Below are 13,852 nucleotides of genomic sequence, written 5' to 3'. Positions count from 1 at the left end.
TGCTTAATAAATCATTTGGTCAATTAAAGAATGCAGTGGAACCAAAAGCTGGAGCCAGTGTCAAGGAACTCTGCGGTCCTTATCAATCTGACCCAAAGCAGGCTCCTTACGGCAGGAACCGACTGCTGAAGGCATTCCCGGGCACCACAATCCCTACTGAGTCCCTGATGATAAAACATTTCAGGTTACAGACCGACTCCAAACCAGGCTGCTCAATCCCTAGGCACAATCTGGACCACAGTGGGGTTTCTGGGAGTCCAAGAAGCCTGACTACAATGTGAACAGCCATTTTCCCTGGCAAATACTTATCCTGTCACCCCCAGCCTTCACATTACCCCCGCAAGCATGGCGTAAGACCATGACTATGCAAGGGGTCAGAGAAAGAAGGATGGTCCTTTAGCTTTGGTGGCTGACACAGGTACGGCTCTTATGCAGGAAGCACACTCTACCTTTTGTGTTTACTCTGTAATTCTATGATGTACCAAGAAACTTTACACCCTGGAGGGTGGGTAATAGTGTGGTCTACCCATCTCTGAGGCCGCTTAGCACAGTTCCCTGCAAACAGAAGGCACTCAGCTACAACTCAGCCACACAACCATCACATTCTGGATATGGAGAATTAGACATCCCCCTGGATTCTGGATACATCAGTGAGAAACCGTTCTCACTTAAACTCACGTTTCCCACGGGCTAAGAAACTCAAGCTCTGTGAACCACTTCCCAAATCAACTTGTTACTTACCTTATTTCTCAGATATTTAGAAGAGCTTTTAATATCGGCATTCAGATGTGAAACGTGAATAAATTTTTCAACTCCAGCTTCCTTGGACACTTGAGCGATTGCTTGGGGAATCTTTACAAAAACATCCTCAAAACCAAAGTTTCTAGCAGGAAAAAATAGGGATCGGTTAAGAACACCTGACTCAGGACTCCAAAGCATACTGTGATAAGCCGGTTTTCATACTATTGCTGGAATTCATAATATCAGTAGTCATACTTTTAAGTAGCAACGATTTCACCCGAAGTCAAAACTAATATTTTAAAAAATTTTTACAGGCCTCCTCACTGCCATTACCATACATAATGTAAGGCTTACTGTAAGTCATAAATCAGCATACATACTATTCTCTGTCCTCAAGGAATCCCAAGGCTGAGGCCCTTTAAAAACATCTGGCTGCACTGACTGGGCGGGGAGGGGAGAAGTGCTGGGTGCTGGAGGGGAAATCACTGCTCACCCCCAGGCCTTTGCTTTCCTCAGGGGAAAAAAACGAAACTAAAAAAATACATCAGTGCTTGCTTCGGCAGCACATATACTAAAATTGGAACGATACAGAGAAGATTAGCATGGCCCCTGGGCAAGGATGACACGCAAATTCATGGAGCGCTCCATGTTAAAAAAAAAAAAAAAAATGCATCAGTCACCAATTAGATCCAACAACACGAACGAAGTGCCTGCCCTGTACAAAGCACTGCTCGTCATCACGGGGGCTATAAAGTTGAATAAGACCCTCCAGGTCATCAAAGAGCTTAAAAATACGTGATGAGGCAGACGTATCTAAATGAGTCTAAGTCAAACTTTCATAAATGTGAAGAAAGAGGCGTGAACAGAGTGCTGCGGAACCGCAGGATTCAAACATTATTTGTCGATAAACGACCCACACAAGGGCTAAAGAGAACTGTTCAAACTGGTACTCGTGCCGTCTTTGATTAACAACGTGGGGAACAGATGGAGAACACTGTTCACGCGAGAAAACCCAGTGTTCAGCTTGCCGGTCAGTGGCACAGGAAAACCCTCCTTCCTAACCCCACCCCAGCTGGTGATGACACCCACCACGCTGGCACAACCTGCAGTGGCTTTTTATTGCCTCTTATACGAGGCTTACCACCAACTGAATCCCCGGCTGGGGGAGGATAGGGGTTAGGTGGGGAGGGCGGTCACTGGCTGTGGAAAGGTTGTTCAGTCAATACTCACTGATGAACTCATGAAAAATGTCACAACTACAATCCCTGGCATGTTACGTGCCCAACAAACGTCTACTGAACCGTAAGCCAGCTTTGCAAAGCAGAAACGAGGGTCAAAGACTTACTTGGTTTCCCATTCTCGCCCAACGAGATTGATGACCACGTTGCTGTGCTCCACAGCTCTTCGGATCGAGTCCTTGTCTCTCCCGTTCCATTCCTGTAACAGCAGGAGCCAGTCACATGAAAACATCAGGGGTGCGCCCTGGCACAAAACACGTCTGTAGCTCCCCCCATCAGCAAGATTCACAATGGGCCCTCTGTTGTCGTCGCGAGACGGTGCCCTTTCACACCGGCTCCACTGACTACGACAGAAACGCTGCTGATTCTCTGGCTCTTCTGGAAACAAAGAGGTCAAAGCACATTTTATTCAGGTAATAGCAGGTGACAGAACTAGAAAAGACACTATTCATTTTCACGGGGCAGAGCAATTTTTGTCCTCCCAACTGCCCCGCAGAAGCCTGTAAAGGAATCTAGCAATCAAGTCTCCCTTCCTGAATGAAATACAGCCAAAGAACCGAGGATCATTTGGGAGGAAAACTGACTTTCCCTTGTTAGCACCAACTAGTTAGAAGATAGGAGGGGTGTCTCTCAAAGGTTAATGTTAAATTGGGAATACTCATGACTATCTTCTTATTTCTTTTTAACTCTTTACTCTTTATAATCCTAGATCTGGTCATTTTTGCTTTAAAGACATGAAAACAGCACTCAGAGAGAAGTGACCTGCCTATCAGCTCAGGGTGAGCTGATGGCAGACTTCGGTGGAGACCTGCACTTGTGAGCAGGCGTTTAGGACTTAAGTCAGATCAATGTGTCTTGTCCGAAACAGTGACAAGGGACTAAAGACCCCCGGACAAAGGCAGAGCACTTCCTATGTTAAAATGAAAATAAAATTTGAAAGCATTTTGAAGGAAGATAATAAGTAGTATGGATTTCTTAGTTGTATCCGTGAGTGAGGGAGGTGGGAGGGAGAGTGAGAAAAGAGGGGAGAACGGAAGAGAGGCGGGGGGCTGGGGGAGAAGGAGAGACAGCAGCAATAGAATGCCCGTGCAATCTAGAGAAGAGAGAGGGGGCTACGGGAGTCAGATTCAAGGGCAAAAAGACGAAGCCCTCGCCAGGCAGCACTGGCTACAACTGACTGTGGGGGATGCGGTACAAGAGACAGAACGCAAATTCCACTGTGCCATTTACTATCAGTGTACAAATGCTCTCTCCAGACTCCGTGCAAAACTTGAAAATACGACCTACCCCACGGGGTTGCTATAACGAGTAAGTGAAACATACAGAAAATCTGCAGCACAGCGAGCAGCACACTCAACCGAAACAGCGCTCTGCACAGAATGCGCTTAACACGGCCTTCCCAGAGAAGATGGCACAGGCGGGGAAGGGCGGACCCAGGAAGACTCAGAGGGGAAGAGCTTGCGGCATAACTGCGTCAGTGGCCCAACAGTGATGCCCGGAGAGGAGCAGTCAAAAGGAAACCGAATTCCCAGGAATAACGGCCCAGGGGCACGATCAGGCTGGTGAAGCAAACGGCTGTTCAGACAGCAGTTTCCAACAGAGACTAAAGTGGGGAGATCGGCACCCCACACCCCACGTGGTCCGTCCTTCTCAAAAATAAACAACAACATAGTGAGGCGTCCCCCCGTTACAACTTTCCTGGGCTTCCGCGTTCATAAACATGACCGTATTCAAAGTTATGCACTTTGTGTCTGTACGCCCTGTTAAGACTGAGTTCCCTGTGGTCTTGTTCAACAAGACACACTCAGAGCTTAGCTCAACGCCAGGAACGGAGCAGACACAATAAACACCCATGGAAAGCATGGAATACATGTCATTCAGCTTAATTCCGATGACTCCGCGTTTGCAAGCTGGTAATGGTTTTCATCCATCACTTGTGAAATACCTCAATTCTGAGGACTGACAAGATGACCAATAACCTTCAGTCACAGAGAACTAGGAAAAGGCCAAGCTCCTCCAACTAGGAAAAGGCCAAGCTCCTCCGGCTAGGAAAAGGCCAAGCTCCTCCGACTAGGAAAAGGCCAAGCTCCTCCGACTAGGAAAAGGCTAAGCTCCTCCAGCTAGGAAAAGGCCAAGCTCCTCCAGCTGTAATACCAAGCAGACATTTGAGAAAAAGACTGTGGAAAAGAAAAACACTTTAGAAATAAGAAATTTCCAGTATAAATATTATAGTTAGCTTGTGAACCTTCAGTAAAGAATAAATGAAAATGCCATTAAAAATAAGTCAAAATTTAATGAGGTCACAAATAATCTGTGTGAATAAAACAGATACTAAGGATGTTTAACAAACATTTTTTAAAAGAGGAAGGTGTGTCAGTGGAAGTGCTCAGGCCCAGGCAGGATGATGAAAGTAAGAAATGTTAGCTACAAGAACAGCTGACGCAAGCCCCCAGGCCCGGAGTGTTTCTCCACAGGAAACCGCAGGCACTGGGACGGCATCATTCTCCGTGGAAAGGACCTGTGCGCTGTAGGGTACTCTGCATCCCTGGCCCCTGCCTAATAAACCAGTACGGTCTCCGGTCACTGGGACAGCCAAAAGGGCCCACACATTTCTCATCACTCCCTTGAAGGTTCTCCCCACACAATTCCCCCTACCCTGCTGGCAACTAACTACTGACCTAAGGGAAGAACCTGCAGGTTGAAGAATAACGACAGTGAATGCTCAGGAAGAAGTGTCGGAAGTTAAGTCTATCCCAGCCAACCAAGTTATAAAACACCCTACTTGTGATTTTCTCTATCGAAGCACCGCCCAAGAGAAATATAACACGCGGCACATATGTAATTCTAAATTTTCTCTTAGCCACTTTTAAAAGAATAAAAAGAAACAGGTGAAATTCATTTTAATAATATTTTATTTGACCCAATTTATCCAAAATACTATTTCAATATGTAATAAATGTAAAAAATTATTAACAATATATTGAATATTATCTTCTTCAAACCAAGTCTTTGAAATCTGATGTGTAATTCACACTTACAGCGCACCTCAATCCACACCAGCCACCTTTCAAGGGCTCAAGAGCCACACGTGGCTGATGGCTACTGGCCAGCATAGGTTTAGAGCAGAGGTTGGCAAACTACGGCCCACAGGCAAATCTAGCCTGCAATCTAGCTTTGTAAACAAAGTTTGATCGGAACACAGCCATTTGTTTATATATTACCTGTAGCTGCTTTTAGGCTACAAGGGCAGAGCTGAGTAAACATGACAAAGAGCCTATGACCTGCAAAGCCTAAAATATTTCCTATCTGGCCCTTTAGAGAAAATGTGTGCTAACTGCTGGACTAGGGTTTACAAGAATGGCCTGTGAATGGAGGATGCCCTTGGTCCACTCTGGGATGAAGTTGCTGCTTTATTATACTGCCTCTCTATGCTAAAAATGACCTTAGTAATTTACGTTTATCAACTCCAATAATCAGTAACAGGGGCTCTTACCAGAAAGATAATCTGGCCCAGGTCACCCATTGGGCGAAGGTGCATGGTATCATATGGCTCACACCGGTAGGGGACGATCACTTGTGACCCCATGCGACCTAAAAAAGAATGGATTGGAACAAGGGTCAACGTTACCATAATATGGTTACATTATACAACAGTGATTTTGTGACATTTAAATTCTAGTATGATAGGTGAATTGATTCTATTTTTAGTAAGAAACATATTTTGCCATGCTAGAGATGTCATAACTTTTCAGAGCCCCCTTTCCTGTATTAACGTCCGATATAGGAAGTCTGGGCCTGTTCATAACATACAGCAGACCAAAATTACATAAATCCAAGATAGGAGTAATTCAAAACACCGTTACAATGAAAAGAAACAGTTCTCATTAGGCAACTGTGATAACTGGCTTTGGAGTACGTTGAACACAAGGTACTTTACCAAGGTGGTTGACAACATAGCGGCCCAGGAATCCTGTCGCTCCAAACACAGTGGCCACAATCCCACTGACTGAGGAACGCCCACCTTTCCCATGAGGTATGAGTGCATGATGAAGCTGGCGCTGCGGTGGGCCATGAAACACAGACGTGGCTATTGTAGTAACAGAAGAACCTTAAAGAGAACCCCAGAATATACATAAAATTGACCATGAATTCAAACAGCTTCTTTTCCTAGAAATGCGACATTATTTTGCTATCAGTATTTTCATTTACTTAGGTTACAGTTTAAATTTAACTTTTATAATTTACGTAACAACAGCAATAATCAACACAAATTATTGCAACAAAAAAATCCATAGGACATAAGAAAATGTATAAAAGTTAGAAAGCAAACTCCCTGCCCTATAGGATATAATTTACCTAAAAAGATAAATCACGTTAAGAAAGATAATAATAAAGTTACAAATTAAGAGAGTATAAATCTCTACATGAAAGGAGCAGAGAGAATGCAAAGTAAAGGTGCCATAAGTTAGAGACTAATGAGGAAGGACTCCCGAATAAAGTGTTTTGAGAAAGATTTGAAAGAGTAGTAACAGAAAAGATAGATTTCCATGTGAAACACGTAACACATCTAACAACGTAGGGGTGGGAATGAATAAGCCCAGCGCAGGGAACAGCAAAAGACGTACCTGGAACAGACTGTAAAACTGATGATGAATGAAAAACAGAGTTGATGATATGGGTTGGAGGTAGAGGTAAGAGATTATTATTATTTATTTTTTTTTTTTGCAATACGCGGGCCTCTCACTGTTGTGGCCTCTCCCGTTGCGGAGCACAGGCTCTGGACGCGCAGGCTCAGCGGCCATGGCTCACGGGCCCAGCCGCTCCGCGGCATGTGGGATCTTCCCGGACCGGGGCACAAACCCGTGTCCCCTACATCGGCAGGCAGACTCTCAACCACTGCGTCACCAGGGAAGCCCAGAGATTATTTTTTTAAATGAGTACGGTTCAGGGGCTTCCCTGGGAGTGCAGAGGTTAAGAATCTGCCTGCCAATGCAGGGGACACAGGTTCGAGCCCTGGTCTGGGAAGATCCCACATGCCGTGGAGCACCTAACCCCGCGAGCCACAACTACTGAGGCTGCGCACCACAACTACCGAAGCCCGCAGGCCTAGAGCCCGTGCTCCACAACAAGAGAAGCCACCGCAATGAGAAGCCAGCGCACCGCAACAAATAGTAGCCCCCACTCAGTGCAACCAGAGAAAAGCTCACGTGTAGCAACAAAGACCCAACACAGCCAAAAATAAATTAATTAATTAGTTAAAAAAAATAAAGAGTACACTTCAGACTTAATAAAAAACTAATGAAAATCATCAAAAGTAGACAAGTAAGTAACTAAGAAAGTATCAATAAGTCTGTTCTGCTTTCTAAAGCTGACTTTCCAGTGGCGCTGTGCCCAGAAACCACTGATTTTCCCAACCGAAAGTATGGAATTGGAGAAAAAGCCTAGCTTGCCGAATAATTACTGCAACCACAGAGACTAGAAACAAACAATGCAGATCAGACACATAATAGTAACAAAATAATAATGTATAAATAACAGCTAAACTTACAAAGGCACCTGGCATCGTTCTTAATAGATATTATTTTATTTCACACTATCTTTATTGCCACTTTACAGATGAGGAAACCAAGGCTCAGAGGGGTTACATGACTAACCCAAAGAGCCTGCAAAGGAAACTGAAAAGTGGCCCAGTGAGGTGAGAGAAAAAAACAAAAGAAAATGGTGTCCAGAAGCCAAAAGAAGAAAGTGATTGATGGAGAGAATAGTCAACTCTATCGAATGCTGCTGAAAAGTGAAGTAAGAGGAGGGCAGAGGACCCTAGGGTCTAGAAACTGTTGGCTGTAAATGGCCTGAACAAGAGCAATTTGATTGGGAGGGAGGTCCTAAGAGGAGTATAGAAAACTCTTCTCTGGGGATACGATGTAAAGGGACAAAGGAAAATGGGACTAGAGGAACAGCAAGACAAGGAAGGGTTCTTTTAATATGAAATATTATAACATATTTAGATGTTGATGGGAACGACCCAGTAGAGGGGAAATGTTAATGACTCAGGAGAGGGGAGGAAGAGGTAAGGGAGGATGGGATCAAAGGCCAAATGAGGGAACTGGCCTTCCATCAGACCAGGAGAAGCTCATACACTGTAAGAGGGGGGAAAGCAGAGAATTACCCCAGCTCAGCTATTAGATTTTCATGGTGGGAAAAAGATTGTTCCCATCTGATTCCTTTCCATTCTCTGTAAAGCTAAGAACAAGACAGAAGCACGTGTTAAAAGTTTTAGGAGACTGGCAGTGTTAACTAGTCATATGGAGAAAGGGAAAGCAAATTTCCTAGAAAAAATGTGCTGAAAATCCATTTGAGATTTGCATTCATGGATTTAAAATAAGGACATTCAATTCGTTTGGAGTTTTCCTTAGCTTAGCTCTCAGCCGCTCAGGGGCAGGCAGGAAATATGTGGAAAGCATATGTGGAAAGCTTGGTTTAATCAGCATTGATTTTTTTATGTCAAAGGGATAAGGGCTGGGGAGTTGAGAATGTATGAAAGGGAATGATTAGAAGGATGAGTAAGGAAGTTAGGGCACAGGATAAAGGACAGAGCAAATAAAATGAGAAGAATTACTGGAGTCTAGGTATGAACATCTGCAAGGACTGTTATGAGGATTGGAGTAAATGTGTGTAAAGCATTTAGCACATTACCCAGCACACATTAAGAGTTCCAGGAGTATTTTACTATTACTTTGAAATTCCTCAGAAAGTAATGTTACACTAACCTCACATGGTTATTTGTTTTTTCAACAATTACCAGCCAAGCATTATTCTAGAAACTGTGACTAACATAGTTTAGTTAGTCCTCATGAAAGTTACATTTTAGAGGGCTGATATGAAAATTAATAATAAATGGGTAAGGGCTTCCCTGGTGGCTCAGTGTTTAAGAATCCGCCTGCCAATGCAGCGGACATGGGTTCGAGCCCTGGTCCAGGAAGATCCCACATGACGCAGAGGAACTAAGCCCGCGCACCACAACTACTGAGCCTATGCTCTACAGCCCGCGAGCCACAACTACTGAGCCCACGTGCCACAACTACTGAAGCCCACACACCTAGAGCCCGTGCTCCGCAACAAGAGAAGCCACCGCAATGAGAAGCCCGCGCACCACAACGAAGAGTAGCCTCCGCTCACCGCAACTAGAGAAAGCCTGCACGCAGCAACAAAGACCCAACGCAGCCAAAAATAAATAAATTAATTAATTAAAAAAATAATAATAATAAATGGGTAAGTACGTCACGGTGCCTTGCACACTGTAGGTTCTCAATAAATATGTTATTACCCTCTTTAGCTCCAGCCTCTCCATTTTCTTCCATTTATTAGGAACACCATTAGGAAAATAATATCCTTTATTCATTAAACCTACTTTGGTTTCCTACTGTTAGTATCTAAACCAATAGCCTCCAAACGTATTTGCTTCCACACCGCATAAGGGTTTTTTTTAAAGTATTTATTTGTAAATTACATGCACGTTCTATGTAGTACCAATATGTTATACACATTTTGCAACACACATGAAAGCCCTTAGAACAGTGTCTGCTATATAGTTTGAACCATGTGTTAGCTGTTGTTACTACTACAGAAAACTTTTTTTCTTTAAGCTCTAATACTGTATTTTTATATACCATTGGTTCCTCTTGCAAAATCCACTTGGAAAACCACTGGTCTAAACTCTGCTTGGCTTTCAAAGGCCTCCATTATTTGACCCCATCTAACGTATTCAACCTCCTTTCCTACTATTCCAGATCTTCAGGTAGTCATCTCACTGCCTCCATTCTCACCCCCTTGTCCTTGCTAGTGCCAGGAAAATGTCCAACCCCTCTGACTTTCCAGATCATAACAACCCTAAAAAAAAATTTTTTTTAAATCAATGGAAGCGCTGCAATTCTCCACTGCCCTTTCAATCTTCCCTCCCTACTTCAGATGATCTACTTTTTCCCTTTTCTGATTTCCTGTGGTACTTAATAGTCTCGCCACATTTCACTATATATGTTTTATACAGTTCTGTAGTGTTTTGATTATGTTACACACTAGACTTGCCTCTCCCGAGTTTACTCAAAAGCTTCCTTTACCAGAGAGTGTAAAGCAGAGTGGTAAAGAGCACAAGCTACGGTGTCAAGTTAAAAATAAAATGTTAAAGGAAAAAATTTTATGAAAATGTCTAGAACTGTGGTTAGCCGACAGCAGGAACTCAATAAATTGTCGTTATTACCATTCACAACCTACACTATGTGGCACCAATGTAACAGTTTAACAAGAACCAGCAAATTTCTTTGCAAAGAAGTGAGCGCTACGAAACCATCCATTATAAGTGATGTGCACCAACCACCTGCCCAGAGGCGTGGAGGAGCTCTACCCAAGATGGAAAATAAGAAAGAATCCTCCAAATACTCCTGACTCTCACCTCTGGCTGAACATTAGAAGTACCTGTGGAGCTTTTTAAAATTTAAGGTACAAGGAGCCAGTCTCAAAAATTCTGATTCAATAGCTTTGCGGAGCACAGGCTCCGGACGCGTAGGCTCAGCGACCATGGCTTACGGGTCCAACCGCTTCGCGGCATGTGGTATCCTCCCGGACCGGGGCACGAACCTGTGTCCCCTGCATCGGCAGGCGGACTCTCAACCACTGCGCCACCAGGGAAGCCCTCCATTTCTATTTTTTATAAAGCTCTAAGAATGATTCTGACATGCACCTAATTTTGAGAGCAAATGATATTCTGTAATAACTAAAATACACTATGGAAAAATGCAATTTCTGGAGGTTGATGCAGGGCATGTTTGTGAAGGAGAGGAGGGTGAAATAATGAGGAAGTGTAACTGTATTTCCAATTTCCTTGCTTTTCTAGCCTCTCTTAGTGAGTGGAAGAGCAAATGCGTGTTTTCAACTTGAGGACCACAGCAGATCCGATCAGAATAGAAGGGAAAATAAACTACACTTAGACAAATCCTAAGATATTCTTTTATTCTTCTTCCTTTTTTTCCACCAGTGTCCTGATTCTTCTCTCTCCTGAGCATCCCTCGCTCCCCGAGGCCTCAACGCCTCCACATTTGTAGGAATGGTTTTGATTTAGAAAGTGCTTTTATAAATACTTCACTGAATCTTCTCGGAAACTCCCTGACGTTGTAGTATGATCATTTCCACTGTGATGGAATCTGAAGTTGAGACCGATTAAGAGTTTGCGCAAAGTCATAAAGTCAATCCATGAAGAACGTTTTCTCCACTATCCTTTTTTCCCCCCATCATTTTCAGATTCCTCCCCCGCCTTCCCCCCAATATTTCTTATAACCCCAAACCCTTACAACCCTATCAGTACTTTCTCGGTCTTTCACATGTCCCCCTTTTTCCTCTCCCCTTCGCGTTGCTCACGTTCACCCAGCGAAGACCCCTTCCCAGGTACACAATTTAATACGTGAGCCGGGGAAGGGGAGAAAAAGGAGGAACTGGACAGAGGCAGCTCCGGACCTAGAAAAACCAGAGTGCCCAGGGACTCAGCGTGACCGCTGCACCACGGTGCCACTCCCAAAACTTTAGATCCGCATCTTGGACTCCCGATCCGGGGCCGCCGTTCCCGGTGACACTTACGTGACATTGGCAAGGCCCTGGCAACTCGGGGGTGAACGGCGGCTGCCATCTTCTCCCACAATGCCCCGCCGCCGGCGCTCGGCCGCCTACGGCTACTAAGTTGGGTCAAAAGGCATCTTTCCTGGCTGTCTGCGCAGGCGCTAACCGGGAACGGAAGGGGCGGGTCCGAGGCTAGGGTGAAGAGTGGCCCGGAAGAGTGATGGGGAGAGAGGTGGAGGGGCTGGGGGGGACGCGAGGGAGACGGGGAGGAGGGGATGTAGAAAGAAAGGAGTCTTAGGGTCGGAATCCCCGGTCTAGAGTGCACCGTAAAGATAAGCTTGTATTGTCGAGGAACCTGAAGTTCACGGTGGACCGAGGACTGACTCAAGGGCAAAATGGCAGCACCGCCGCTCTCCCGACTCTCGGTTCCTCGTGCCCTGAAAGTGTCAAATGGGGCGGCCCCGGTGAGGCGGGGAAGGAGGAGGCGTGGCCCCTGCGCTCGGGACGCTCTTCAAGGAGAAAACTCGGGCCCAGGGGACTGGAGGGGGCGGGGACTAAGAGAGAAGAAGTGAGGATGAGAAATAGAAGTGAGAAAGGATGCTGTCATGGAACCGGAGCAGGTTCCGTCCGGAGCCTTGGCTCTTGCTGTTCCTTTTTCCTGGCGTGTCACCAGCTCAAGTCTTTGCGGGTTGGTGACCTCGGAGACGACTTGTCTGACGTCTTCTATCATTCCACCTGTCCTTTAATTACTCATTTATCAAAGCCTTTATCTCACCACCTGACATGAATCCAGGGATTCTTAACTTGGACTGCCACCCAGGAGTGGGCTTCAGGGGACTTCCCTGGTGATCCATTGGTTAAGATTCCGTGCTTCCACTGAAGGACCCAACACAGCCACCCACAGGGGGTGCCCATTCGAACACTGTTCTGGGAACTAAGGTCCTGCACGCCGCATAGAGTGGCCAAAGAAAAAGGAGTGGGCTTCAGGAAGTCTGCGAACTTCCTGAAATGTCATGTAAAAGTTAGTGGGCGTGTATGCCATCTGCACATTTTTCTAGGAAGAAACTCAAGATGGCTCTCTCTAGGGCAAAGGTTTGCAATTTTTTTTTAAAACTGTGGATCCTTTGGGAGTCTACATTGTTCCAGAAAGTATAATAGTATCCAGAGCTTATGGAAATTCCGGAAAGATAAAGACTTGCATTTTTGAATACTTTCTTCGGGGCAACCTCTCAAGCTCCCTGAGTAGGAACAGCGATCAGCAACCTGTCGTGAGACATCTACCTAGGGCTTATCAGAAAACAGACTCGTTTGGGGGAATCTTTCTAGACTCGGTCATTTCTTCAGTGCTTTGTGTTCTCGGGAAGAAAAGAATGTGCGTTGCTGGGGTGGACAAAAGACATGTAGTCAGCAGAAGTGGCCTGTTATTAGGCTTGTAAGGTTGGTTGGTCCCACTCTACCCCACCCCCTCCGCTTACTGAAACGTCATCTTCCACAGTGAATTGGAAGAGGAAAGAAACTCTTGAGGAAATTTTATCAGAGAAGTTTACTAACGCTACACTATCATATTTCTTGGTCTCATCCTGTGTTCACTCAGCACTTACATTTTGCTAATATTTGATTCTGGAGTCCATATGAATAAAAACATACCTTCCTGATTCTGATAAATTGATAGATCCCATTAGCATTGGCCACATCCTAACCCCTGTGTAATATTGCCAATTGTGTTTCCTCTCCAAGTCAAACAGTGCTTCACGTTCTCTATACTACTTTCAAGGCGGCATGGTATTGCTGAAACAGCATCGACGTAAAGCTCAAAAACTCAGAATGTTAGAGCCCAGTTCTAGTCTACCAGGTATCTGTTGTGAGCTGGGTAAGCTTCTACATCTGTCTAACGGGGAAGAGAACACTTGTCCTGTTTCCTCAGAATGCTACCGGAAGGATCAAGTGACATGGACGTGAAAGGCGCTTTGTCAGCTGCAAAGTGCCGTATGAGTGTATGTGTGTTCTGTTCACATCGCACTCAAGTATCAAAATCACAGAACGTTAGAGCTGGAGGGGATCTTGAGAGATCAGCAAACTCAATTTCTTTATTTTAAAGATGAAGAAACTGAAACAATAGAAAGGATTATCAGTAGATAAATAACCTTGTTGAAGGAAGCTTGTAAACCAGTAAGTCGTTTTTGAATTCATTAACAATTTTAATCTTTATCCTGTAGCGGTGTTCAGAGAGTCATTAAGAGTACCTAAGGTAACATTCCAAAGAGAGTGTA

General features: G+C 44.8%; 1 protein-coding gene and 1 non-coding gene across 2 annotated transcripts in view; one reads left to right on the top strand and one right to left on the bottom strand.

The window, feature by feature from the left end:
* Nucleotides 1-11,744, bottom strand: part of NDUFA9 (NADH:ubiquinone oxidoreductase subunit A9) — a 30,169-nt gene extending 18,425 nt beyond the window's left edge. The window contains exons 1-5 of the mRNA XM_024733240.1: nt 11,604-11,744; nt 5,917-6,087; nt 5,473-5,570; nt 2,087-2,178; nt 742-883 (exon numbers count right to left, since the gene is read on the bottom strand). Coding sequence (XP_024589008.1) covers nt 742-883; nt 2,087-2,178; nt 5,473-5,570; nt 5,917-6,087; nt 11,604-11,652 — 552 coding nt within the window. The 5' untranslated portion in view covers nt 11,653-11,744. The remainder of the gene's footprint in view (nt 1-741; nt 884-2,086; nt 2,179-5,472; nt 5,571-5,916; nt 6,088-11,603) is intronic.
* On the top strand, nt 1,289-1,395 carry LOC112391962 (U6 spliceosomal RNA). The gene has a single exon (XR_003001595.1). It is a non-coding gene; the product is annotated as a U6 spliceosomal RNA (small nuclear RNA).
* Nucleotides 11,745-13,852: the final 2,108 nt, after the last annotated feature.

The sequence above is a fragment of the Neophocaena asiaeorientalis genome, unplaced genomic scaffold, assembly GCF_003031525.2.
Source record: "Neophocaena asiaeorientalis asiaeorientalis breed wild unplaced genomic scaffold, Neophocaena_asiaeorientalis_V1.1 scaffold150, whole genome shotgun sequence".
In the NCBI taxonomy this organism is placed as follows: domain Eukaryota; kingdom Metazoa; phylum Chordata; class Mammalia; order Artiodactyla; family Phocoenidae; genus Neophocaena; species Neophocaena asiaeorientalis.
The sequence above is the reverse complement of the archived record's forward strand: the minus strand, read 5'-3'. Positions and strand labels throughout refer to the sequence as shown.